This window comes from Hakea prostrata, chromosome 11, assembly GCF_041222555.1.
Source record: "Hakea prostrata isolate BN-2017 chromosome 11, UWA_Hpros_2, whole genome shotgun sequence".
In the NCBI taxonomy this organism is placed as follows: domain Eukaryota; kingdom Viridiplantae; phylum Streptophyta; class Magnoliopsida; order Proteales; family Proteaceae; genus Hakea; species Hakea prostrata.
Genome location: NC_142610.1, coordinates 4,801,190 through 4,828,128, shown reverse-complemented (window position 1 = coordinate 4,828,128; position 26,939 = coordinate 4,801,190). Strand labels below are relative to the sequence as shown.

The window sequence follows — 26,939 nt, the reverse complement described above, 5'->3', positions numbered from 1 at the left end:
ATTTTTCTATTATTATTATTATTTGATATCTAAATACAAATGCCTCTACTGTTAGGCCACTAGCCAACCTCCACATCGTAGCTTGATTTTATACCTTCATTGCTAGATTGGAATTATTTCATGCTAGATTAGTTAAATTTTCCTTCTTTTGTATTTAGGGTTACACCATATTGTTATTTGAAGGTTTGCTAGTTCTATTACTTGATCCACAACCTAACTCAGAATCATTTTCTCAATAGAATCAACTATACTTTGTGGGTATTAGATCCTAAACTAGGTAAAAACCCTAAAGTCAATTTTCTAAGGTAGGGTTAAGGCTTCCCTTTAGGGTTTAGAGCTACAAAAAGTTATCATTCTCACAAAGCCATTGCTTGATTCTGGAGAGTACTCTCAATGAAATTCAAGTGATCCATAACCTTAGGTCTAAGGTAAAGTAAAGAATAATGGAAAGAAAATGAAGTGTATTGAAGGTCCAGATCTGAAAAAGAAACACCCTTTGGTAGAAAGGTGAGACCACATAAGCGAATCATGCAAACAACTCACATTTTATAGAGACTTTTTGGGTTGCTTCATAACTCTTTCTTTTCTTTTGTAGGCTAACAGTGTGATTCTTCACACAGAGGCTCAGGGCTTGAGGACAAAGAGGAGAAATGGAGGAATATCTTGGGCGTGGTGGTGCTTCATATTCACTCTCTGTCAAGTCTTGGAATGTTGGAAAAAGAATGTTCTCTATAGTGTTGTCATTATCCAACCATGAAATATGTAAAAGATGAAAGATGCCTTCAGAGAAGAAGTGTGTTTGATGATAAGGGGTGAAAAGGAATAATTGTTCCAGTTAAGTGTTCGACTTGTCTTTCTCTTTAAGATCTAAAAGTCATGAAGAAAACGATCTGTGAGACTAAAGTTCTATAAATTGTATAATCATTTCTCGGATTTTTTCCTTTTGGATCTAAGATTCGTCAATGTCGGCTTATAAGTACCTTGATTACATCTTTAAGGTAATCTTTATATATAATTTAAATATAAAGTCGGATTTCTTCCTTGCAAAGAGATTCTAACTCCATTTCTCAATTTCTTTTAGAAGTTTAAGATGCATCGATTTCCATTAAGCCATGAAATAAATTTTCACATTTATTTAAATATGTAGTGAATACTTTGTTCAGGCATCTTCTTCTTGATGGCTAGCTTTTGAAAATGGATTAAACCAAAATCCAATGCAGTGTTTTAAAAAAAAAACACACACACTTCTAACACAAGCTACGTGAGGTAGTGATTGTGACACTGACAAGTGGTTCTTGGTTCTTTTTTAATTGACTTGAGGGGTTGCTTTCAGGGAAAAAGATTAGCATATCACCTGAAAATTGAAATTGCATAACCCCTAACATTAGCATATCATTCATGTAAGGGGTGATATATATATACATCTCCCTACCCTACTTGTTAATTTCAACCAAAATTCTGTCATGCTTGTAACCGGACTTAGGTATTATAGGGTCTCTTCCCTGGCTAAAAGTTGGGGAGAAGATAATCATTAATTGAATAGTCTGGTTTTGAAGCCCAGATAAAGTATCCAATAACTCTGCCTATTCAGATCAACCCATTTTCTCATTACTGTACTTTTGGAGAAAACTTGTCTATTGAAACAGTACTGATGAAGATGTGCTCAGAATTTGAATAGTGTCATGAAGCCAAGTAATGGAAGAATGCGAACTGGTCCGACAGATCAAGGACCGGCTGTGTCCGAGCCAGGGTGTCCGTTATAATATTTGCTGCCCTTGGATGGAATTCAAGACAAGGTACACCCAATCCAAAGAGAAAACAATATAATTAACATTGGATAGAAATTCTGGAACAGTGCCCAGTGAAGAAGTTGATACAAGCTCAAATTGGAAAGGCTATCGGAGAATCATACCCAACATTGCATAGGCAATTCTCTGTTTCAAGAATCTCTTTCCCTCGTCTGCTACGTGCTCAGATAGTTTACATAACAAATACACCTAGCATATTCTATATGCTTTCGGAGTTCACACGACAATACAAGCTCTAACTGGGATAATATCATAGACAATCTATAACTAATAGAGAGGGGGCATGCGAAGAATGTCGCCAGCCAGTGTCTTTTGACATTAAGTTGCACTACAAAGCCAAATCCACATCTCACATCTGGAAACAAATCCAAAATAAACTGTCAGCATCTATACAGTAAGGTCTCATTTAACTGTCAACAAATAAGTATTGACATTCATTGCACATCACAACAAGAAGAAAGCCAATAATATTTTTCCATCTAAGCTGACACTAAAAACATAAACATGAAGAGTCTTTATAAAGCATTACATGTTCGGCTCATACTTTCAGAATAAATAAGCATGTTTCAATCATAAAACAAATACATTGTCAAAGTCAATTGAAAAGTGGTAATTCGGAAAATAATCGATCTGAGATGACATCAATACATAAAGAAGGAAGTAGTTTGAATGGTAAAGTGACAAATAGTATGCTGAAACTGCAGTGATTAACAAACTGTCAGAACTGTGACTCTCAATTGATTTTAAGAAGAAAAGAGAGTCCAGTGCATGACACTCATGCTACAGCAGGGTCTGCTTGGGAAATAATTTTGAGAAAATTAAATGATTAGCCATTATTGAATTTATGCTAACAAAACTAGCCACTCATTAATGTAAGTACGCAGATTTAAGTTTTTGTCTACAAACCTAACCAAAACAGTACCGATTGACTCCAAGGATTTTTAGTGACAGTTTCCCCCCTCGTCTCTCATCCCCTATCCCCTCTTCACCCTACTGCCCACAACCTCCAGTCCAAGTCCCACCTCCTTGTTCCAGAACCAATGACTTCTGTAACCCCTCCCTCTTACTGACTCTTACCCTCCCTTTCCCTGCTCTCTCCCCTCCCCCCCCCCCCCCTCCCTCTACTGACTCTTACCCTCCCTTTCCCTGCTCTCTCCCCTATTCCCACACTTCCCCACCCTACGCAATCTTCCCACCCCTACCTCAGCTCCCTCTGTATCTTTCACATCTCATCTCCCTGCTAAATTGACTGAGTAAAATTTTCAGGGAAAGCCCCAAATCAATGAGAATTATTCTCTCTACACATTGATTTGCAACTCTTTTTTTGGAAAAACCAGGAGAATGGTGGCAGGGGCATGTCAGACCATTGTCACTGAAGCCCACTACACACCGACGCATATTGTCTCAAGTAATTCTGCGCTATCACATGCACGTCCAGGACAGGAACTTTGGCGTTTGCAAAATTCTTAATTGAATTTGAAAATTCCAAGCGTAAACCTCAAATTAGATACCTAGAATCCTGCAAGGTTGCATTGATTTTAAAACCCCAACCCCTTGTTTTAGCTCATAATGGGAGGTTGCCAGAGGAAATTCTATTTGCAGCACTGATTAGTGATGGGTACTTCATACTTATGTCAAAAAGGGGGAAAAGAAGGCACATATGAAAGAACTTTGCATTCTTTAAATCGTCAAAGTATGGCATGTAAAACTCTGTTAAAAAAAATCCACTTGCCCCTTCCACTGAATCTTGATGCTTTTCCAAGAAGATAGGAGACCTTCAATTTAAGGATCCAAATTTACCTCCTCCCCCTCCTTTGTTTAGTCACACACCTGTATATTGTGGGTTGTTCTCTGAAAACAATTTCCCACATGATGGTGTTCAAGTGCAATCGATGGGGCTAATGCTAATTCTGTGAAAGATGGGAAGCTTTCCCATATGATACGAGCATCTCACTTTTCCAAGGTAGGGTCTGTAGCAGCACAATTCCTGATCAAAAGGTTTTGTTGCCATCTTCCAATAATTACTACCCGAAGTTAGTGGCACCTTCAAGTTTGTGTTCAATAAGACGGTGAGAGGAAGATAACAAAACCTCAGTCAAGGTAGTTTTAGTTGCAGTCTTAGCTTTGGCCATTCAATAACTATAGGTTACAGTCCAAAGAATTTTAGCAGGGAAACAATCCAAACACCACCCAAAGAAAAGAAAGGAACTACTCAAATAAAGCCTGTCCTTACAACTCTAACATAAGCAATCACCAAACTTGGAAAGAAAAAACTATCCATATTCATGCCTTCAGCAGAATATACTTAATACTTCAAACTAATAAACCACTCAAATTAGGGATGCAGAACCAGGAGCCCTATCAGAAACAAGAATCAAGCTTTACACCAATAAACCACTCGAAGCAGAATCGAACTAAACGGTAGGGGACAAATCTGGGAAGAATTTTCAAGCAATTTCCCCATTCTAAAATACTCTTGTAACAGGGTAGAATCTCTTGAAAATCAGAGCACAAGTTGTGCAAGATTCCTAAAACTGTAATAAGTTTAAGAACTTCTTACCTCATCAAAATCTTCAAAAACCAGAGAAACAGTGCAAGGGACTGTCCCCCGCTTCAACTGAGAGTTGAAATAGTCTTCAAAACAGCTCTAATAGTTCTTCAACTGAAATACTTTGATCTCTGAAAAGTAATGCATTGGATCTTCAGGAATTTAGACAACCTACAGCCCTAATACCATGTGAAGTAATAGAAGAACCTGAGAGGAGAAGAGACAAAAGAAGAAAAGAGAAGGCGAGAGAGAAGATTTGCAGAAAAAACAGCCTTGGAGGCCTCATGCCAACTTGTGAACCTCCATAGGTCTAAACCTTTATTTATAGGGAACCAACAGGATCCAAAACAGATTAGGAAACAACGAATTAAAATAAGAACACAAATTACGTGGGAAACTACCTATCAGAGAGCCTCCTAATTTTGGACAAATTTGCCCTTCTAACAGTCTCATCAACCAAAACAATATCATCAATGAATAGCATTCACCAAGGTACCTCATCTTGTGTGCGGCTAGTAAGATCATCCATTATGAGTGCAAACAAATAGGGGCTTAGAGAAGACCCTTGTGTAGCCGAAATGCAACTGGGAATTCCTTATTTTGCCCTTCTGCAGTTCTAATATTCATCACTTTGTTCCCATACATGTCCTTTACTATATCCTCATAATTAGTTGAGCTCCCTCTCTTCCTTAGGATCTGCCAAACGAGCCCTCTAGGGATTCTATCACACGTGTTTTCAATCAATAAAGATCATATGAAGGTCCTTCTGTGGGTGCTAAAGATTTCCACGAGCCCCCTTAGCAGGTAAATAGCTTCAGTTGTCAATCTTATTGGCATAAATCCAAATTGGTTCTTTGATATAGCAGGTTCTCTTCTTAGGTGAGCTTCAATTACTTTTTCCATAATTTCATTGTATGGTTCATAAATTTAATACTTCATAATTATTGCAATTCTGGTATCACCTTTACTCTTAAAAATCAGCACTATGGCACTTCTCCACTTACCTGGCATCTTCTTTACACTCAATATCTTGTTAAACAACTTTGTTATCCAAGATTCATCATGTGCCCCTAAGCTCTTTCATACTTCTTCAGATCTCATCTGGTCCTCTGATTTTCATCTTTATCTCTCACTTGTGACATCATTGTAGTTGTCCATGACAATATTCCCCCCACTTCAAAATCTATCCTATCAACCAAGGTAGTTCCATTTAGAAGACTATAAAAAGAGTTATTTACGTTTGAGTAATTTATTATGGGCTGAAACTCGGGTTTAGTAAAGTGCCCAAAATTAAATTTGGGTCACAAGTGAAATTAACGCCATTAAGCCCAGTTAACTTCCATTTTTAAATGACCAAAATACCCTCATGTGAAATTAAAAGAGACAAATGTTCTAAAATACCCTTGTTTCTCGTACCATAGGGATTCCATCTTCACCCGTCTTCTTCCTATACCCTGCCGAAATTGACCACCACCCCCAGAAACCACCAAAAAAAAGAAAGAAAAAAAGAAAAACACATCAACATTTGAATACCTGAGAAATGAATATAAAAATCTGAAAGAGACCAGCTGTTGAAGTTGTTCATCCGAAACACTTCTTTATCTTCCTCCACTTGAAGCTGTTCATCCCAAATCCACACAGCTGATGTGTCAACAATATCTTTTAATCGTCAAACTCCTTGATTTTCTTGAACCTGAACATGAATACGGCATGCCCCTTTTTAGCACACCATCGAAACCTGAATCGGGACCCCATTCACTTCAATTCTTTCATTTACTCTGAACTTCCTCTTTGATTGTTTCACTTGCAGAACCGTCTTCCTATTGATGCTGAAACAGAGTCTGGATTCATTTCCTAACCCACCGGCAAGGCCCCCCGCTGGGCCACCGTCCCTCCTTCCGGTCTTTGCCCTTCCTCGGCCCCGCGTGTCTGCCGGGCGGGCCAAAAGGCCATCCTTAAAAAATTATATATATTTAGTTTTTCCTTATTTCTCTCCTTTCAAATGTAAAATACCACTATTTGGCCCCCCCCCCCAAATTAGAAATTAAATTTTATGGTGAAGATGATGGGTATAAATGTCATTCTTAATTATTATCTGATGGTTACCATTAAACCCTAATTTTAAGGAACAAAAAGTTAAATCCTAATTAAAATCTAACTCATGATCCTTGAATTTCTCTCTATTTATTCGCTCATATTTTTATTCTCTCCTGAATTTCCTCTTTCATTCCCTATTTATTCTCTCTTTTTTTCCTCGCAAGTCTCACACAACGTATTGGAGTAGTTTGCACATATTGGAGTTTTTCTAAATCTTCTCCACAATTATCAGGTATTCACTATCTTCTTTTTTTTTCAAATTATTCCTTTCTCTCTCTCACTAACCCACGATTTTTTTGTGGTTGAAACTCACGATTCTCTCTCTCACTCACTCACTATTTTTTTTTGTAGAAACTCACGATTTTTCTAGTATTATCTCTAGAAAGCATATTTGAATTTATTTTATTTCATTGTTCTTTCTTTCTCAATTTATTTGTGTTTTTCCAAATTTGTTGTTGTATTGTTTCATTGTTTGTTATTATGCGTTTTTTTTTTTTTTTTGACCTAAGTATCGTTTCTTTCTTTCTTTTTTTCCCTTTCTTTGTATTATTTCCATCGTTTTTTTGTAATTATCTTTTATTATTTGTTTTTATGTGTTGTTGATTTGTTGTTGTTTGTTCTCTTTCTTTATCTTTTTTTTTCCCTTATAGAAAACAATCAGCTAATTGAAAATTGTTTCAATTTAATTATTGAATTATTGATTTTTTCTAACATTGTTATTGTATATTTGTATATTTATATGGTATTGAACTAATTATTGAAATAATTATATTCTATTAAGAAAACTATTGAACTGATTGATAAAATATACTCTTATTCTATTTGGTTGAGTTTTATTTTGAATCATATACTAACTAACAGTTAAACAAATTTTTGTAATTGGAATAAAAAAATTGAGTTGTTTAGTTTAATATTTATTGAGTTTTTAAATTTAACAATCAATCAAATTGAATGAATATAGGTGAGACTTTGGGAGAACAAACTGCTATAGTGCTATTGCAATTTCTTTTGAACTGAGTGGTGCAGTTTTCAGAAGTAGAAGAATTTGCTTAACCATGGGAAAGAAGTCTACCATTGAGTCTTTCTTTAAAAGAAAGAATGTTGAGAATGACATAGTTGATGCATCAGTCCCTACCTCTATTTCTGAGACATCAACTAGTGAAAAGCGTCATAAACCATCTACAATACCTGAAAGTGAGCAAAATAATTATTTTGAACGTGATCCTGGGTTGAGGAAACAAAATTTTGAGTATCTAGTTAATCAACGTGATGAAATTATACGTTGTTATATTAAAGCTGGACCATATCAACCTATTCTTCAAGAGTATCCGAAGTCTGGACCATCAAATCATCCTCGACGTTTTCAGTCATTGTGGTTCAAAGTTTATCCTTCTTGGTTAGAGTATTCTCCTTCAAAAGATGCAGTATTTTGTTTGCCATGCTTTCTCTTCAATAAGCCTGGAGCAAACTCGGGACAAAGGTCATTCACTCTTGATGGATTTAAAAATTGGAAGAAAGTTGGTGGAAGAGACTGTGCTTTAGTAAATCATATGGGAAAGGAAATCAACTCATGTCACGGAGTTGCTAAAAATAATTGTGCAAACTTGATGAAGCAACATCAACACATCGAACTAATGCTTGAAAAGCATACATCTCAAGAAATTGAAAACAATCGGTTACGTTTGAAAGCCTCAATTGATGTGATCAAATTGCTTGCGTCTCAAGGTTGTGCTTTTAGAGGTCATGACGAAAGCAAACATTCAATCAATAGAGGCAATTTTATTGAATTCTTAAAGTTGATAGCTTCTTACAATGATAAAGTTGAAGCAGTTGTGTTGAATAACGTTCCTCAAAATGCATCATATACATCACCTCAGATACAAAAGGAGATTTTACATATTATAGCAAATAGAGTGAAGAGAGAAATTTGCAAAGAGATTGGTGATGCAAAGTTTTGCCTAATAGTTGATGAATCTCGTGATGAATCTAAAAGAGAGCAAATGGCTATTGTTTTAAGGTTTGTTGATAAAAAAGGATGTGTACAAGAGCGCTTTTTTGATCTTGTTCATGTTCCAGATACAAAGGCCTTAACTTTGAAGACTGCTATTTTTTCTACTCTTTCTCATCATGGGCTTAATATTCACAACATTCGAGGTCAAGGATATGATGGAGCAAGTAATATGCAAGGTGAGTGGAATGGATTACAAGCCTTAGTAGTTATTGATTGTCCATATGCCTATTATATCCATTGTTTTGCTCATCGTTTGCAATTAGCATTAGTTGCAACATCTAGAAGTGTTGACCTAGTTGAAAAGTTCTTCTCCAAATTAGTGTCTATTATTAATCTTGTTAGTGCATCTAGTAAGCGAAATGATGAGTTAAAAGTTGCTCATGCTTCTGAAATTGCTTACTTGATTTCCATTGATGAACTTGAGACTGGAAGCGGGCTTAATCAGATTGGAACTTTACAACGGCCTGGAGATACTCGTTGGAGTTCTCATTTGAAATCTATTTCAAGTTTGATAAGTATGTATGGTGCTACATGTGAGGTTTTGATCAACATGATTGAAAATGGGACTACTTCATCACAGAGAGTTGAAGCAGAATCAGCCCATGATACATTGACCTCCTTTGATTTTGTTTTGATTTTGCATTTAATGAAAGAAATTATGGACATCACTGATGATCTTTGTCAAGCTTTGCAACGGAAGTCTGAAGACATTTTAAATGCTATTCATTTTGTGTCTTCTACCAAAAAGCTTATCCAAGAAATGAGGGATGTTAGATGGGAGGGGCTTTTGGCTAAGGTGATTGCTTTTTGTCAAAATCGGAACATTGATGTCCCTAACATGAGTGTTTAGTTTGTCGGAAGGAAAGGTCAAGCTCGCTATCAACAAGATGATTTTACAGTTGAACAATATTATCGAGCAAATATTTTTTATGCTACAATTGATAGCCAATTGAATGAGCTAAATGGTAGATTCAATGAGCATGCTATAGAATTGCTTACTCTTAGTTCTTGTTTGGATCCTAGATATGGTTGTGAGAATTTTCAAATTGATGACATTTCTAAGCTTGTGGCTAAATATTATCCCCAAGATTTTACTGAGCATGAGAGAGAGCTCTTGATAGCACAACTGCGACACTATGAGATTGATGTAGTCAAAACTATGAGATTGATGTAGTCAAAGGTTCAGATTATCAGAATATGTCTACCATTAGTAGTTTGTGTCAGTGGTTGGTGAAGACAACAAGATTTGAGGCATATCCACTTATTTATCGATTAATTACTCTTTTGATTACTCTTCCCATTTCTACTGCAACTTCAGAACGAGCATTTTCTGTCATGAGGATTATTAAAACTGAATTGCGGAACAGGATGGAAGATGATTATCTCACAGATTCTATGATTTTATATTTTGAAAGGGAAATTGTAAAGAACATTGGTACATAATCAATCATTGAGGATTTTCGCGACCTCAAAGATCGTCGAGTTCCACTATATGATAGTGACACTAGAGAGGTGTTTTGTGGTTTTTCACATGTTCTTGTTTTTTAAAATATTTATTTTGAATTATTATTGGATTTTTAAATATTAGTAGCATAAATTATGTAATGACCATTCTGCCCCTCTCCCCCCTCCCCTCCGATTTTGAATTCTGGCTCCGCCCCAGTTCGGCCCCCCCGACTTTGAATCCTGGCTCCGCCCCTGCTCGGGTGGAATGCATTGTGTTATGAAAATTCTCAATCTAAAACTAAATAATTGAAGGATCATCAGAATTTTAAATCTGCTTGAAGTCACAATGAGTTATTTTCGGTAGCTAGGTGGGGATTAAGAGGGGATTGCCTCTTCGAAAGAGAACCCAAAAAATCTAGTTTTATTGATTTTTTTTTTTTTTTAATTGGTGGACGGTTTCCGGCAAGGGTCGGCAGTGGGTGATTTTCCTAGAAGGGTGAAAGGGGAATCCCTTCATCCATCTACATGAAAGGTTGGGATAGGTAAGGGTATTTTAGCAAAATTGTATTTATTAAACACTTTGGGGGAATTTCCGTCCTGGGGGTTATTTTGGTCATTATATGGTTCAAGGGGTAATTTCGTCCTATTACATTCAAAATTTGAATTCTATAAATGGTCACCAACTCCAATAGTTAAGTTGTTTGGTGTCTTAAGTGACTTAATACGAGTTTTAGCCCAAAATAAGTGACTCAAACATAAATAACTCTTATACAAATAATCTCCCAATCTCTCTGTTGGGCCAATTTGCACAGAATCGACGCTTTGTCCAAAATCGGTGGTCGAATTGGGTTGTTTGTAACTAGATTGTCATGTTTGAGACAACTGGGATCTTACCCTCAAATCCAAGCACAAACTCAAAAGCCCACCTAATGTGAACGGCTTCAGACCTCGAAAGGACGAAAGGGCCGCACCTGAACAAAGATTAGAATCCTCCTGAGAAACTAGACTTGTGCTTCACCCAAGTGCATGCACACAAAGATAATGTTATAAAATAAGCTTTAATGAATCAAAACAATGCTGGAAGAAGGAGAAGAACAAAGACGAAGAAAAGGAAGAAGATGAGAGAAGAAGCACACAAAGGCCTGCGATTCTAGCAAAGTAAAATTAGAATTGCAGGCTTCCTTTATTTATAGAATTTATGTGCTAAGCATACAACTTAAGAGACAAGAAACTTGTCCTCTAAAAAGGACATAAAAAGTACAACTCATGGACATAATTTTCTAGTTTTCTAACTCCTAAAATCTATCCAAAATAGAAACTAAAGAAAAAGGAAAGTTTAGAAATTAGTAACTAACAGAAAATAGAAGCTATGCTTTCTAGAAACTCCCAAAACTTGTGTACCAAGGTTCATAAACCAGAAATAGAAAGTAAGGTAGCATATCTAGAAACAACCATCAAGGCATGCTTGCGCACCAAGGTGGCAGCCTTAGTGCTCCTGTGTATGCTTTGACACTCCCCCTCAAGTTAGAGCATATAAGTCTCCCATACCCAACTTGCAACAAATAGACTGAAAAATTAGGCCTAAATAGAACTTTAGTAAATAAGTCAGCTAGCTGATTAGCAAAACCCACAAAGGGAGTCTCGATCAATTTCTTCTTGACTGCACCATGAACAAAATGACAATATACCTCTATATGCTTCATCCTCTCATAGAACACATGAGTCACTAGTGATATAAGTAGTAGCCTGATTATCATAGAACATCTTCATAGGGATAGAGATTGAAAATCCCATTTCATCCAACAAGGAGCGAAGCCACATTAACTCGGCAGCCATGTGGGCCATGGCTCTATATTTTGCTTCAGCACTAGATCGGGCAACAGTAGACTGCTTCTTACTCCATGCCACAAGATTTTTACAAAGAAATGTATAATAGCTTGCAGTAGATCAGCGATTAGCTGAAGATCCTACCCAATCTGCATCTAAAATGGCGACCAAATCCATACTTTGATTTGGTTGATAGATGAGCCCTTTCTGGGTGCCCTCATGAGATACTGCAGTACTCTCATTGCAACATCCCAGTGGGACTTCCTAGAAGACTGCATAAACTGACTTAACACATCAACATAATAAGAAATATTAGGACGAATAATGGTGAGATAAATAAGCTTCCAAATAAGACTTTTGTAACGATGAACATCATCCAACAAGTCACCATCATCTAGTCCTAACTTCAACTGAGGATCCATGGGAATGTTAGTAGGTTTAGATGCAAGCATGCTATTTTCTGTCAAAATATCCAACACATACTTCCTTTATGATAGACTAACTCCTCATTTATTAAAAAATACCTTGATTCCCAGGAAATACCCCATGTCTTTGGTTTGGAAGTAATTTTGTAAGTGTGCCTTGACTGCATCAATAGCCCCAATATCACAACCTGAAAGAATAATGTCATCAACGTAAACTGTCATAATGTTAACACCAGCTTCCCGTCGTCTAACAAAAATAGATGTGATCAGAATAGCATTGGACAAATCCAAAAGATTCCACTGCCTTGCTAAACTTCTCAAACCAAACTTGCGGAGAATGTTTGAGTCCATAGATGGCTTTATGAAGCCCACAAACACAAGCACTATCCTCCCCCTGCGCAATATACCCTGGGTTGCTTCATATAAACATCTTCATTGAGGTCACCATACAAGGAGACATTCTTTATGTCAAGTTGTAAGAGAGGCCAATCATAATTAACAACTAAAGATATCAACACACCGACAAAATTAAGTCTAGCCATGGGAGAAGAAGTCTCAAAGTAATCCACACCATACGTTTGTGTATAACCTTTCGCCACCAAATGAGCCTTGAGCTGTTCAACTGTATCATAAGAATGATACTTAACAGTGTATACCCACCGACAACGGAGTACATCTTTTCCAGGGGGCAAGTCTACCAAAGACCATGTATAACGAGACTATAAAGCATCCATTTCTGCATTTATGGCAGCTTTCCAGCCAAGGTTTTTAAAGGCCTCATTATGATGGGTTGGAATATGAATGATAGATAGAGAAGGGCAAGACAACAAAAGTGGGGAGGTAGATGAGAAACAAATACATAATTAGAAACAGGATAAAATATATTTGAATATAAAGTGCAAGTATGAGTACCTTCTCTCAAGGCAATGGGTTAGCCATCTGAAGTAGGAGTAGGATCTCCACTAGAAGAATCTGCCGGTGGAGAGGATAAAATGGGAACTTCTATAGGACCAGCCTCAATCTCCACTACAGGAGAGCTGCCAGTATCAACAAGAGGGATTGTACTATCCAAAATACGTTCGGCCAACTTACGTCTCTGTTGATAAACATGTAGAGGGACACTGTCATTTGAAGGAACTAAAGATGGAATGGGAGGAGTGTTATTCAAAACACGATTTTCATCAGGCAAAGATAGACTAGTATAGGGTGTCCTACAAAAAAGTCACTTAGACTAGTATAATATGGGGTATCCTTAAAAAAAAGTCACATTGGCACTTACAAATTATTTTTGGTGAATAAGATCATAACACCGAAAGCCTTTCGGAGTAAGAGAGTATCAAAGAAAAATACTTTAACAGTCTGGGGAGAAAGTTTATCCACAGTATGTGGTATGTGAACAAAACAAACATAACCAAAAAATTTGGGTGGAACTAAAAACGATTCTCCATTTGGAAAAACAATTGAAAAAGGAGTTTGTCAAAAAGTAAAGTCATCGACATTCGGTTAATTAAATGATTTAAAACTGCTGTTGAAGCATACACAAATGCAGATAATAGATAGAAGAGATCAGTTTGCATCAATTCCAGATCTAAGTTGCACATTATTTGCAGCAGCAGGTGGCTATGCACCAAGGAACTATATGCAGAGAAAATGTCTTGGAAGAATCTCATTTCATTAACAAAGCTCTGATGCCAAGTTAGAAAATCAAGCTTTAATGAACCAAATTAGATCTTAAACGAATGAGAAAAACAAAGAAAAAGAAGAGGAAGAAAATGAGAGAAGAACCACTGCAAAGGCTTGCAATTCTAGTAAAGTAAACTAGAATCACAAGCTTCCTTCATTTATAGAATTCAAGTGCTAAGCATACAACTTGAGAGACAAGAAACTTGTCCTCAAGAGGCATGATGGAAGAGAAACTAATAGGAAAAGGAAAGTTTAGATATTAGTAACTAATAGAAAATCGAAACTATGCTTTCTAGAAGCTCCCAAAACTTGTGTACCAAGGTTCCTACACCAGAAATAGAAAGTAAGGCAACATATCTAAAAAAGGAAACAACCATCAAGGCATGCTTGCACACCAAGGCAGCAGTCTTGGTGTTCCTGCGTGTGCTTCAACATAAAGCCCAGGAAATCAATCAGCTCGAGAAAATCAGGGATCGTTAATTGATCCACAAATCTAGCATGTTATCCATTGTGGAGAAATATTCGATGCTATATCTATTGAGAATATCACGCGCAGCAAGTAATTCACAACATGATACAAGGAACCGATATGCTCAGATCAAAACTTACACCGGAAGAAATGGACATGTCAATTTGAGAGGTAAATCCAAACTGATCATCCAAAGACTCATAACAACCAGGTTATATATAAACCCCTTACCTACTCCATTCAAGGGTAATGCTTAATTACTTCTCACAAGCTCTTGGTGATTCTGCTTAGAGCCCTTTGCACTCCAACTTTGGGGTAGTGTTGCTTTCATGATATGTGAACAAGTTTAGGCTTGAACCATCAAGGGTTAGATCATGATTTCATTCAAGGAGTCAGATTTGTACGCAACACTTTGGCACCGTTTATGGTAAATGAGCAACAATCACTTGCAACTAGGCAAAAAACTGATCCTAGTAAATAGTCCACTACTCTATAAGTTATTAAGTCTATAAGTTTATAGACTATAACTCTATAAATGATAACTGATAAGTTATATAAATATAAAGATTTACTTGCCTAATGCATTCTTATTTTTGGTTATGCAGCTGACTGGTGGGTGCTATATGGAACTAGTGCACCAAATCTCAGGGACATAGCAATTAAAGTACTCTCACAAGCTTGCTCATCCTCTGGTTGCGAGAGGAACTGGAGCACCTTCTCGCTCATCCATAGTAAGGCACGGAACAGATTGGGGAGTAAGAGGCTCGAGGACTTAGTGTATGTGCATTACAAGATGAGATTGAGAGTAGGGCACATATAAGATGATATAGATGACGACAATTGTGAACCGATTGAGTTGACTGATGTATTCCACGAGCCCCCCCCAGAAGATGAGGAAGATGATGTTAGATATCAATGGGTTAGGGATCGAGGTGGCCCAGTGTTGGATGGGCCAGGAGGGCAGCCGGATCCTACCATTGCTGCTGCTATGGGCCCAGATGCTATGGCTGAGCACGTATCTTCTGATGAGGGTCAAGCTGCTGCAGCGGCATCGAAGGACGACCAAACTGTACCATTTGAGGAGCCACTTGGTCGACTTGAAACAACTGAGGTGACAACTAGTAGTGGGGATTCAGATGATGCCGATGATACCAGAGGGCCAAGTGGCCTAAGTCAACCATCGAGTTCGAGTCATTGAGGCAGTCAGGCTGGTCGTGTTTCTAGTGGAAGTCAACATCAACAAAGGGAGTCACCTGACTCACCTCCACCCGGTCCGAGTCATCCGACACATGCGACCCACAGTTCCCCTATCTCTCGAACTTATGCTAGGAGTAGGAAGAGCAGATTAAACCAGGGGCAGGGGCAACCGAATGATGATGCGAGCATGCATGATCTTGAATTCAACATGGGAAGCATGAGCCTAGATCATGGTCAGAGTGATTCACAACAATAGAGTTTGAACAATTGACAGTCATCGGGGTACCAATACGGGGATCACTCCACCGGGTCAGATTACAGTGGGTATTCTTCTTATGGAGGTCATACTATTCCTCAAGACCCTGCACCTGGAGAGTACACATATGGGAGTGAAGGTGGGTTATTAACTGAGTGGTTTAGAAACCCCTACCCAGATACTCAACAACAATATGAACAACAACAACAACGGCTCTTTCACCCACCCACGATTGACGGTTATCCCATAGTGCTATTCCTCCAGTATTCTGACATGGAGACATCAGTTCCATATAAACTGATATGTGACATACTTCAGTGATGGATTGACTTGGGAGTCATATGTGGCCACCGTTCAGAATCAATTGATGCAGAATGCTGAGTGACACTAATACAATCATACTCTTAGTCTTAGTCTTGTAAGTTGTAATTTTGAGTTTTGACATTCTTAGTCTTAGACTCTTAGTCTTGTAAGTTGTAATCTTCTTAATTCTTATGGTTGTAAAATTTTGAAGACATTTAAGTATTTAACAATTTATTACTTTGAAGCTTTGATAGTTTGAACTTTGATCACTTGTTGACTTGAATACTTGATGTGTAATGTTATTGTATTTGATAGTTGATAGTTGATAGTTGATAAATGATAACTCATTAACTTGAATTACTTGATATCTTTACATTACAATATTACATGTTGTCTCTGACTCTCTAAGACTCTAAGAGACTAAGACTCTAAGTCTTTAACCTTGCATTTCATAGAATTTCGGTTTTACACATAGGGTCGACTTAGGAGATATAGTTAGGGTTATTTTCTCACAAATCTAAGGCCACCAATGTGTTCAAAAGGCCTTAAATAGGCTAAATACCAAGTTTAAGCCCAATCAGAGCCCTAAAACCCACCGAGATGGGCCACCGAGACTACCGCCATTTTTTTGGTAGATCTCGACCGAGATCTCGCTTTTCTTGAGTGGCGAGATCTCGCCGAGCGAGATCTCTCACCATGATTCGGTGTGTGTGTGTGTGCATGTGTGCTAAATAGAGGTTTCTCATTAAATGATCTACTGTGTCCATAGTAGGAATACAACTGATCTCTCGTGTGTTACGATTCAAATTTTTGGTGATATGGCTTAACTAGAAAGCAAGGATACCATGACGGTGCTTATTAATGAAGTTGCCAATGCCAAACAAAATTGATTACCATTTGTCATAACAACTTCATAATTTCTCAGCTCGAGTACATCATTTTCTCATCCAACAACATGCCTTATTGAGGATTACTACTGTTCAGTATTTGAATATTGCAGCAAAAATATACCATATGTTAGATCAATTAATTGAATTGGTCAAGACAATGTACGCCTCCAACCAATATAGGCTTGCAGGAATCCAGATAGCATAGACAAATATAACAGCTAGTTTGAGCCAAAAATTCAAAAATATAAAATATTGATCTTCAAGCACATGTTGTGTTGAATCCAGACCCCATATATAAGCACTCTTAATTAACAAGTTTGACAATCACTGCAGACCAAAGCCTCAAGATACAAACTTCTCAAGGAGCCAAAGATTTGAGAAAGCAATATATAGGATCAATGTTATGTTCAACAGAGAATTGAATCTTACCTTAGATATAATGCTAAACCTGGAAAGAAAAAGAATCACGATGCACCACCAAAACAGATCTCAAGACCTTTCACACTGATCCCAGCTATAAAGCACTGAAACCCGCATGACTGGAGCTCAGCAATTACTTTATCAACAACTGTCGCTGATAAAACTGATTTAAATTGTCAAGGACTCCACTTTGAGTTCAAGTATTGAACACTAAAAGGAAAAAGTGAACAAAATCAAAATGGCATGGGAATTTTCAAGCAATCCAAACTTTAGGTCATCTAATATGTCAAGAGTTACGTGAAGCCAATATGGGAGCTAATCCAAGGGTCACACAATTTGAGGACTTTACAAACACGCACTGCTTAACTGAAGTGATAAAATATGCCTACTGCTTTGGATTTTCATGTCAGCTCGAATTTTGGCAGTAAGTTTATTATCTTTCAGTTTGCAGTTTGGGTAATAAGGATGGCTGCCCTAGAGCTTCTCTAGATGTGTGCTTGTCTCCTCCCCCTCTCCCCTGCGCTGTTTTTTCACGAGTGTTGGGTTGTGGGAGTGTAACCTTTTTTTTCTTATAAGAGCTATATATCAGACCTCGTTAAGTTGAGATAAGGCTTGGATGTTGCTGGTGTTGTTCGTAGTAATATTGACACGGGGCAAAACATGATGAAAAAGAAGTATTTGAACTGTTAATGTTAACAACGTAATAGCCCCTTATTGTGCCATAGTTTGAACAATACTAAAAGAGCTGCTTTGATTTCTCACAAAAATTCACTACGGTGGCATTTTCTATGGAAAATCCCCTTTCATTAAACGTATAAGTTGGTCTTTTAGCTTGCTTTACATGCAGGTAGATGAAAGAAACTATTTCAAAGTGAAGCCCAAACATTCCAACTGTGTTCACAATCTGGTATCTCTTCATTTCTTCTGACCAGACTGGTATAAATGGGCTGAGTAACAGAGTATCTCTCACATCCTAAGCTCTGCATATACTCTATTAATCATAACCATCTCGACAAACTTCCTTTAGTGTGGTTCTTTTTCATTTTTATTCTCTCATGTTATCGTATATAGAACCTTCAAGATAAGATGATCCATCAGTTTGTTAAACCTGTCACGAACTGGGTCCTGAAGAACATCTCAAGATGGTTGAATGATTTGCGTTCTTATCCTCCATCCCTATCACTACAATGTTTTGTTTCTAACCATGATAAAAAATAACAATAACAACAATAAGCCTTGTCTCAATTAAATGGGGCCAGCTACATGGATTCTTGCCTTCCAATCAGTTCTGTTTGGGGCCATGACCTTTCTCACCACTTCTCTTAAGGTTATCTTAGGTCTACCCCTAGCTCTTCTAGTCCCTTCAATCTGGATTATATCACTTTTCCGTACAAGGGCATTTATAGGTCTCCGTTGAAAGTGGTCGTGCCACCTCAAACGACTTTCTCAAAGCTTATCACTTATGGGAGCAACTCCCAAACCAACTCTAATTCCTTATCTTACCCTTTATTGTTTTGCCACTCATCCATCTTAGCATCCTCATTTTGCTACACTAAGTTTATCCATATGATTTTTTTAACAGCCCAACACTCTGCCGTAAAAATCCAGGATCTTGATTACTTTATTCTGATTTGTGCAGGGAATGCTGATACAGCCCCAATTTAATGCAGGCCACTTCTCCAAACATCTTTTTTAAGAGAACCAACTCATACGGGACCAAGAAAGGGCTTCTTGAAATTTTGGTCATGGAATATGGGGTTACCTGTGATATGGGCTGTGACAGGATGATCTTTCAAGGAAAAAGGTTAAGGTTTTGTGGTTAAAAGATCATAAGCTCTTTAACAATATTTAAAGTATCAAGAATATTTGGCCCATCCCATAGGAGGTTCATAAGTTCCTTTAGATGGAAACCAGGGTCCATAGGTGTCAAAATGGGTTTGAACTTGGAGCCAGTATAGGTAATAAGATAGGGATATGATTCCCCAGGTTGGTCCAGTTTGGATGGTTAAATTAGAAGATACACAGGTTCTTGTTGTGGGGTGGCATGGGCAGGTACGATGGAGGCCCTTAAATGCCTCTGATGGAGAAGTGATTTGATCAGTTTTGAAGGAATTAAAAGAACTATGGTAGGCCTAACATAACCCTAAAAGAAGTGATGAGAAAGGATATGTATATGCTTAGGCCTAGTATCCAGTGTGGCCTCAAACAGAGCTAATTGGAAGGCAAGAATCCATGTAGCCAACCCCATTTAGTTGGGACATGTTGTTGTTATTGTTGTTGTTGCTGCTGCTGAAGGTTCTTGTTTTGGGGGATTTTGGGAAGTAGATAATTCAATAAAATATTTATACCTTGAAATCAGACAGTCAAAGTAGGATATAAGGTCATTAGGGTTGTGGGGATGATGTACTTGAAGTTTGGGTAGATCTAACGGCTAGATTGGTGTAAATCTGACCTTGAATTTTGGGTCTCTTGAAAAGTCACAAAAATACAAGAGACCAAAAATTCAAGAAAATCAAGGAAAAACAAAAGAAAAAAATATGTGATAGGAGAAGGGGGAATGGGGTGTAGGCTGTAAGATACTTGGATGGAGTCTGGTGGATGGAGTTCTTAGATGGAGAATGAAGGCTGAATTCTGTTCTTCAACCGATTGCAGGTGTCTGGGCTTGATTTCACCTAGATCCTTCCTAGGGTCTGGATCTTTAAATTAATTGACAAAACCAGAACTCTACTGCTTGGATCTTCAAACTAATTGACTGAACCAACAATTAAAACAAGCACGGTGCTCAAAGGGAAGCTTATTATTCGATATCCAAATCTGATCCCAATCTTATCGATGCGAGACCTTATTTATTGACTTCCATATGAAGTCCTACTGAAATTGGGACTTAGAAACTGATTTAAACTTAAACTAGGAAAATATAAATTCACCAGCCTAAATTGACTTAGACTCTCAAAACTGAAATATAACATAAGAAAAGACCACGCTTTTTAGCCTAAGTTCAGCAGAATTTACATAAACGAAAGCAATTAATTAAACTAGTTTCGTACATAGCCTAGGTACAATATTTTGGGCCCATAGAATAGGCCCATACCACACAAATATATAAAACAAAGGCCCAAAACCCATATCTATCAATCCTAGGTCGATTACAAAGGAAAATAGGCCAATTTGGTGCTGGATCTGCATCAAATGGTAACTGCTTGAACAGATCAGGATGGACGTATGCTTTTCTGAAGAATGGGGATATTGTTTTGACGTCTGGAGAATGGAAATAAAGGTTGGTGTGCCTATTCGAGCATTACGTTATCCTGCCAGTGCCACCAAGGAAGCTTAGCCTCGGATGCCTATTCCCCTTTTATTTTCAATTCTAGAAAAAATATCAGATATTCTTATGTCTCATGACAACATTACTAGGAATTTAGCTCTATTTATCTCTCACTTAGTTACGGTCAACAGTCCTAATTTTGATTAGAAAAAAACCATGAAACTTCACTATCTTTTGATAAAAAACCTTTACAAAAAGAAAGATCATAAAATGGGGAGGTTATTTGAAGGATCTATTTTGTCTTTGTGTGGGGAGATTAGGAGTTTAATTTCTAGAGAATTATTATCTTAGATAATCTGTGGTTATGTATTGAACATCCTTAGCTCTTAGTTTCTGATTCAATATTTAGATGTCTTTAAACTGAAGCTTCTATCTTTAGTTTGTTTCTTTTACTTGCAATTTTCTAATTTTATCTTACTTGTAAGGCAAGCATAGCTGCCATAACATAATGTCCTCAGAGGCAACCCAAAAACAACTTCAGTGGATGAATGAAATACTTTGGAGCATTTAATATTATCCTTGTCAAATTGAGTGATAATGAATGGCTGGAAGGCCTAGCAGGTGAGGGCCGAAACTGCTAGGGCTACGAGAGCCAAATCTGAGTGTCCCCTACCTTCCTCTGCCTCCTATTATTTCCCTTCCCTGGCAACAGCTTCTGCTGCTGCTGTTATTCTTGGAATACTTTAACCCTTGGATTCGTAACATCGTAAGGCTGCAAGTGTTCATTGAATTTTCATAATGGCAAGGCAAGTGCTGCTGGTACTTATTCCTTCACCCGTGTAGCCTCTCGATATCCTGCGGCTTTGTTCTGTCCTGCAACTACAGATCTGTTTATCTCCATCATCAACCCTGCTGGGAATTAAAGCACACCAGCAACTTCCATCCTATCCATTTGATTCACATTTCCACCCCATTCCATGGCTGATTTCTTCCTGCAACCTGACTTTCCATTTCCATTCCCCGTTAATATCTTAGTTACCATCCATCAGAACCATTTCAGATCTGCAGCAGATCTATCACTAAAAAAACATCATTCGATCCAGACTTGGTTACTTTCCACAGGCTAGTTTGGTTTGACCATAGTTTATAATTGGGGGTTGCTTCCATGTTTTGATTGAACCATCAGAATTTGGAAAAACTTTCAGCATATCTCCTCCATCATACAAGCTTCACTCAAAAGGATTTTGAGCCATCCTCCCTGGCTGGTTTTGATGTAGCCTCAATAGGATGAGGGACAATATCTAGGATCTCATAAGGAACCAACAAAAAATTAGGGTTTCTATACCCTGCGGCTAGGATTTTCTAGGGTCTTAGGGAGTTTTAGGGTTGAAAGGGTAGGGTATACAGGGTTCGGCTAAAAGGGTATTGGGCTAGGGTGCAGGAACTTAAATCTGATCCTGGTTATTTTTAGTTTCAGAATCAAATTCCTAGGGTTGGAGTTGGGAAAATTAGGGTTTCAATTTCTAGAGTTTCTGGGGTATATCAGGGCAGTCGAGTTCTAGGGGAGGTGAGGGGATGATGATCCTACAGGGGGAGAATTTGGTGAAGGGATTTGGGAGATATGGTTTTTGGGAAGACGAGGATGTGCCGCAGGAAAGGGGGGAAATAGTAAGGTGCGATGGGGTAGAAGGTGGGGTGGGGGGAAAGGTTAGGATGAGTGCTTACTGATGTCAAAGGGTTGGGAATGAAGTTGATCTGCAGGAAAACAGTCAACAATGCTACAGCAAGGATTCTCTTGAAGCAGAAACCCTAGAAACCTTGGATGAACCACATTCTCTGCTGCAACTCTTCTGTCATATTTTTGTTCATCAAAACTGATTTGTTACAAGCATTAGGCTGTGCATTTATAGCCTTTAATAGTAGTCAACTCTGAACTTAAATTAACAAGGATTATTATTTTAAATAGGACTACTAACTAAAATACGACTCCAACTTAACCGCTCCAAGGCTGACCCAAATAAAAAGACAAAAATAGATTTAAACTCCTAAAAAATTACTGATTATAATTAGGTCTTCCTGGCTCATGTAGGTCTACCCCAATATTACTAGAATACCCCTGGAGCCAAAAATATGCTTTGGTGCTGCTGGGCAGTGCCATGGGATGCTGGTGCATCAGGTTTGTTCATATACTCCAAGTTACTAATTCCGACTTTGTTCCCATTTTAATGTTCCGCTGTGACCTATCATCAATCCCACTGTAGAGTGTTTCTAAGATGAACCTCTTGTACATTAATATGGGTCTTTTGGTGGCCCAATAAGTGGTCTGGTTATTTATTTAAGCCTTTAAGAATGGGCAATACTTAAGTAAGTCAAGTTTGATACAGTAGAGCAGTTTTTACTTTCACTATTATTCCAGCAATTTCCTTACAACTTTCTTTCAAGAAAAGCTTGCTTCTTTAGCATGATATTGATTTCATTTGAAAGGTAATCAAGTAATTCTAACCCAAATTGAAAGCTCTGGATAACATAGTTGTCCAGCCATGAAGGCCAACCAAGGTGAGGCCATGTACGATTTCCATTATTCCAGGCATTCTCTATGTTCCAGAAATGTTCATATTCAAGAAATATTTCTCTAATCTTCTGAATCCAGACAACCCCTGATACATAAGATGACTGGTCACAGTAGCTGTGAGGCATTAAGGCCCAACTTGTCACCTTGGCTGCAGCTCGACAACTCTAGGATGACAAAATATAAGACTTAGTGTACTTCAGCCTGAAAAATCTAACGTCTGAAGTCTTTTTTTCTTTCACCAAACATCGATTTCCCTCTTTAATTTGATACCGTGATTCAGAACCCAAGACGTGATTATTTTAGTTTTAACTTTTAACTTCTGTCTCGTTTATGTTTCTAATTTCTTTAACTCCACACTAATTTAAAGCCATGATTCTTCGGATCCAAGATGTGATTTTTCAGTTCTTCATCTGCCTTCTTTATGTTTCTAATTTCTGCAACTCGACATTGTTCTTCAATTCTGAGATGTGCAGGAAAACTCTTTCCTGGTCTTAATTGCAACAACTTGCTCATGCCGATAAAGATCAAAACTGTTGCAATTACTGTAGATGTTTGCTACTGGACTACATCTGAAGGATCTGAGCTGGGATTTAGACAGTAGGCAGTAGATACCACACAGTGCATCAGTGGGCCCAGTTCTGTTCAGTTTCACACATTGAGTAGGTATCATTTTTTGTTGATTGCACTTAGACTCTATATTCAGCTTGGCTTTGATCGAATACTCTACCATCTATTTCCAATTGTTCATTTGAAGTGCCTCTCATGGTATGCCTACACTGAATGTTGAGTGGATAATTAGTGATTTCGGTGAATCAGTGGGACAAACAATCAGCATAAACATGGGATAGAGCATACAAAAAGCATATGGAGAAGTATCATAACACGGATGCAATCATAAGTTTAACTATGCAGAAATCCATATAAAGCTTGTGCATGAGTGTTACAGATACTACCTACTTCAGGCAGGACCTGCAGTTTTGTCAGAGAACTATTAAGACAAGTTTAAACATTATATCAGCAACATTAAAGAGATAGATATGCTCTAGGGTATATAAGCTCTGACAATTATAATGTTGATTAAAACAGAAACGGAGTAATAGCACATTAGAAAAGAATAACAAGAATGATAAATGTTAAAATTGGATACGTGATGGCAAAAATGTCAAAACGCAGCCTCCACCCCCTGCCCCTGTCAGCTTGGAAGATAATTTGTATTTCAAAGTTGTTCGAAGTACAGTTTCTATAGAAGCATGGCTGACCCCCATGCATTGGAGCAGGCCTTGATTCATTTCTATCAACTCCTCGATCTTCCCTTCCTTCTCAGTTACAGAGAGGTCATCATGAACAGGAGACTGAATAACTTCAGAGAGTTCTTTGGAGATGTGATCAACGGCAGAAAACACTGCACTCATTGAATCTGGATGCCTGCAGGCCCTCTCTGAAACACCAGCAACTAATGCCTTTGTGTTCCTTCCGACTTTTGTGTCAGTAACAAGCATTCTGAGTGGCATACTAGACTTGATGCAAGTCAATTTACCCAACTTAAACATGATCATGTTGCCTGTACATATGTGATACAATTTAACTTCAAATTCAGAATCCTCCAGAAAATAATAAAAAGGCTTCATTATTCAGGTTGAAGTTGTAAAATTAAGGGGAGCATGTCAAAAAATTTGGCAGAAGCCTTTTGGCTGACCACCTATTCCTGCCACATGGAATCACCATTGGGTAATACTTGACAGTTGGGTAGATAGGCATCATGTGCAAACTTGGTGACTTATCTCAACCATATGGGTGCCGGCAAAAGCCTCCACGTGTCAGAAGAACCACCTAATCAGAACCCTGCCCCAATCATGATTATGTAGGTGAGTTTGTTAATTGGGTTGTACATAATATTCCCATTTTTGCGCTTTAACACATAGGGCACAAAGGGTGAACACGAAGATTCGTATCATCTAAATTACTCGAAAAGATGACGTACCAAATGTGCTCACGGTGTTGTCTATACCAGATGGCTTGCCATGAATTATTTTTTCACCTTCAAATGCCCATCTGTTTACTAATTCAAGCTCGCTTTCACCAAATGTTAACCATCCCTGTGAGCTGACATCCAAATTTGTAACATCTGACAGTGCAAGCAGAGCAGCACAGAGTGCAACACACATTGAAGCAGAAGAACCTAAACCCGCACCAATAGGAAGATCAGAACTGACCGCAACTGTTGCCGGCTTCAGGCTGGAAAAGAAGATAATGGAACCAAAGATCATAAAAAAGAAAATTGGAACAATAACCAGGTATAGCTTATAAACTGTGACGATACATACCCCAGGATCGAAATGTACAGCCAGAGGAAAGCCAAAACTCCGGAAGCAAGTCCGATTTTTGCCTCCGGGATATTATGTTCCTCAACAAAAGCAGCAAGTGATTCCATCCATTCGACAGAGCATGTCATTGGATGTGAGGGACGGGGAGTGGTCAGGTCATGTAGCCTCTCCTTAATTCTAGCAATTGGCCATACAAATTCTAATTCAATATCCTTGAGCTGAAGTTTTAGTAAGCCTTCGCCCTCTGCCATAAAGAAAGATGGAAAGGTCTACCCTTTTCAGAAAATGCAACCAAGATGAAGCCCAAAATTAAATGAGTGCACTGTTTCTTATACATTGAACAGCATAAAACAGCAAGGGAGATGGATCATCGAATATCTCAGAACATCAAACATTAAAAACCTTTGTTCTATCCATTCAAAATTGCAACTTGCTTAGGATATCAGCAAAATGATTCCACACTCTTAAGGCAGGCCATAAAAGCGTGCTCTGAAATTGCTTGGTTCTTTGCTTAGTCTGCATTACGAGACTCATATATAGACGAGCGTTGTTTCCATGGTGCCCTCTTTTCTCATTCGGTCTTTCAGTTTAAGAGAAACCCATGTGAGATACATTAACCCTACACTTTCTGGGTGACGGACCCAATGCATCAGTGGAGAAACCAAATGCAGAGAAGTGGATCAATTAATTTACCAATTAAAAATCAGAAGGAAAAGAACAAGAACAAAACAAGAGATCTAAGGAGTAATGTGGAATGATGAATATGATAGATAAGCACTTGAAACTCTTCTCAGATAAGATGTAGAAAGGATTTAAGTTCAGCTATCTTACCTGAATCGCTCAATTTCTGCAGAGTAACTTGAGTGTAGAGATCAATGGAAGCTGCAATAGCAGTAGATCCATGGACAACAGCGTGCTCACCAGAAAGAATGATTTTTCCGGGAGCCCGTGCTCTGACCTCCATGGTCTCTAGCTCCAATCCTTCTCCCTCTCTTGTGGTCTCACGATGCCTTCCAGTCCTTGTTTTTTTGGCGCAAGAGACTATTTACACTGCCTTTGGCTCTGGACCATGCGCTGGTTTGGGACAACTGTGCAAAAACATTTTGGTTTGATTCGCAAATATCTATTGTTCATTGGGTTGAACCATCCGATGGGAATTTCACCTGGAAGCCTTTATATAAGTGTTACACATTAGGGTTACTTTCGTTCATAATAAGAAAAAGGACTTGAATCATCTGATAAGCTTCCTTTGGTTGTGAGAGAATAACCAAAATCTTTGAGGAGTGAAAAAAAAAAGGAAAAAAGAGTGAATAACCAAATCATTCCATACTTAGCCTCCAGTTCACTCTGATTTCTTTTTTGGGTAATCTAGTTCCTTTTGAATTTTTTTTTGTTAA

The 26,939-nt window shown here is 38.0% G+C and overlaps 2 protein-coding genes across 2 annotated transcripts; one reads left to right on the top strand and one right to left on the bottom strand.

Moving 5' to 3' along the window:
• Positions 1–1,678: 1,678 nt before the first annotated feature.
• Positions 1,679–26,688, bottom strand: MK (mevalonate kinase). Its single transcript, XM_089140048.1, has 6 exons — positions 26,374–26,688; positions 25,543–25,786; positions 25,200–25,453; positions 24,366–24,779; positions 17,390–17,543; positions 1,679–2,163 (listed from the first exon to the last, which is right to left on the bottom strand). Exons 1-5 carry the CDS (start codon positions 26,504–26,506, stop codon positions 17,425–17,427), a joined length of 1,164 nt encoding a protein of 387 aa, XP_088996174.1. The 5' UTR covers positions 26,507–26,688; the 3' UTR covers positions 1,679–2,163; positions 17,390–17,424.
• On the top strand, positions 7,509–9,314 carry LOC148999688 (uncharacterized). Its single transcript, XM_089140364.1, has one exon. The coding sequence runs from the start codon at positions 7,509–7,511 to the stop codon at positions 9,312–9,314; it is 1,806 nt and encodes a 601-aa protein (XP_088996490.1).
• Positions 26,689–26,939: the final 251 nt, after the last annotated feature.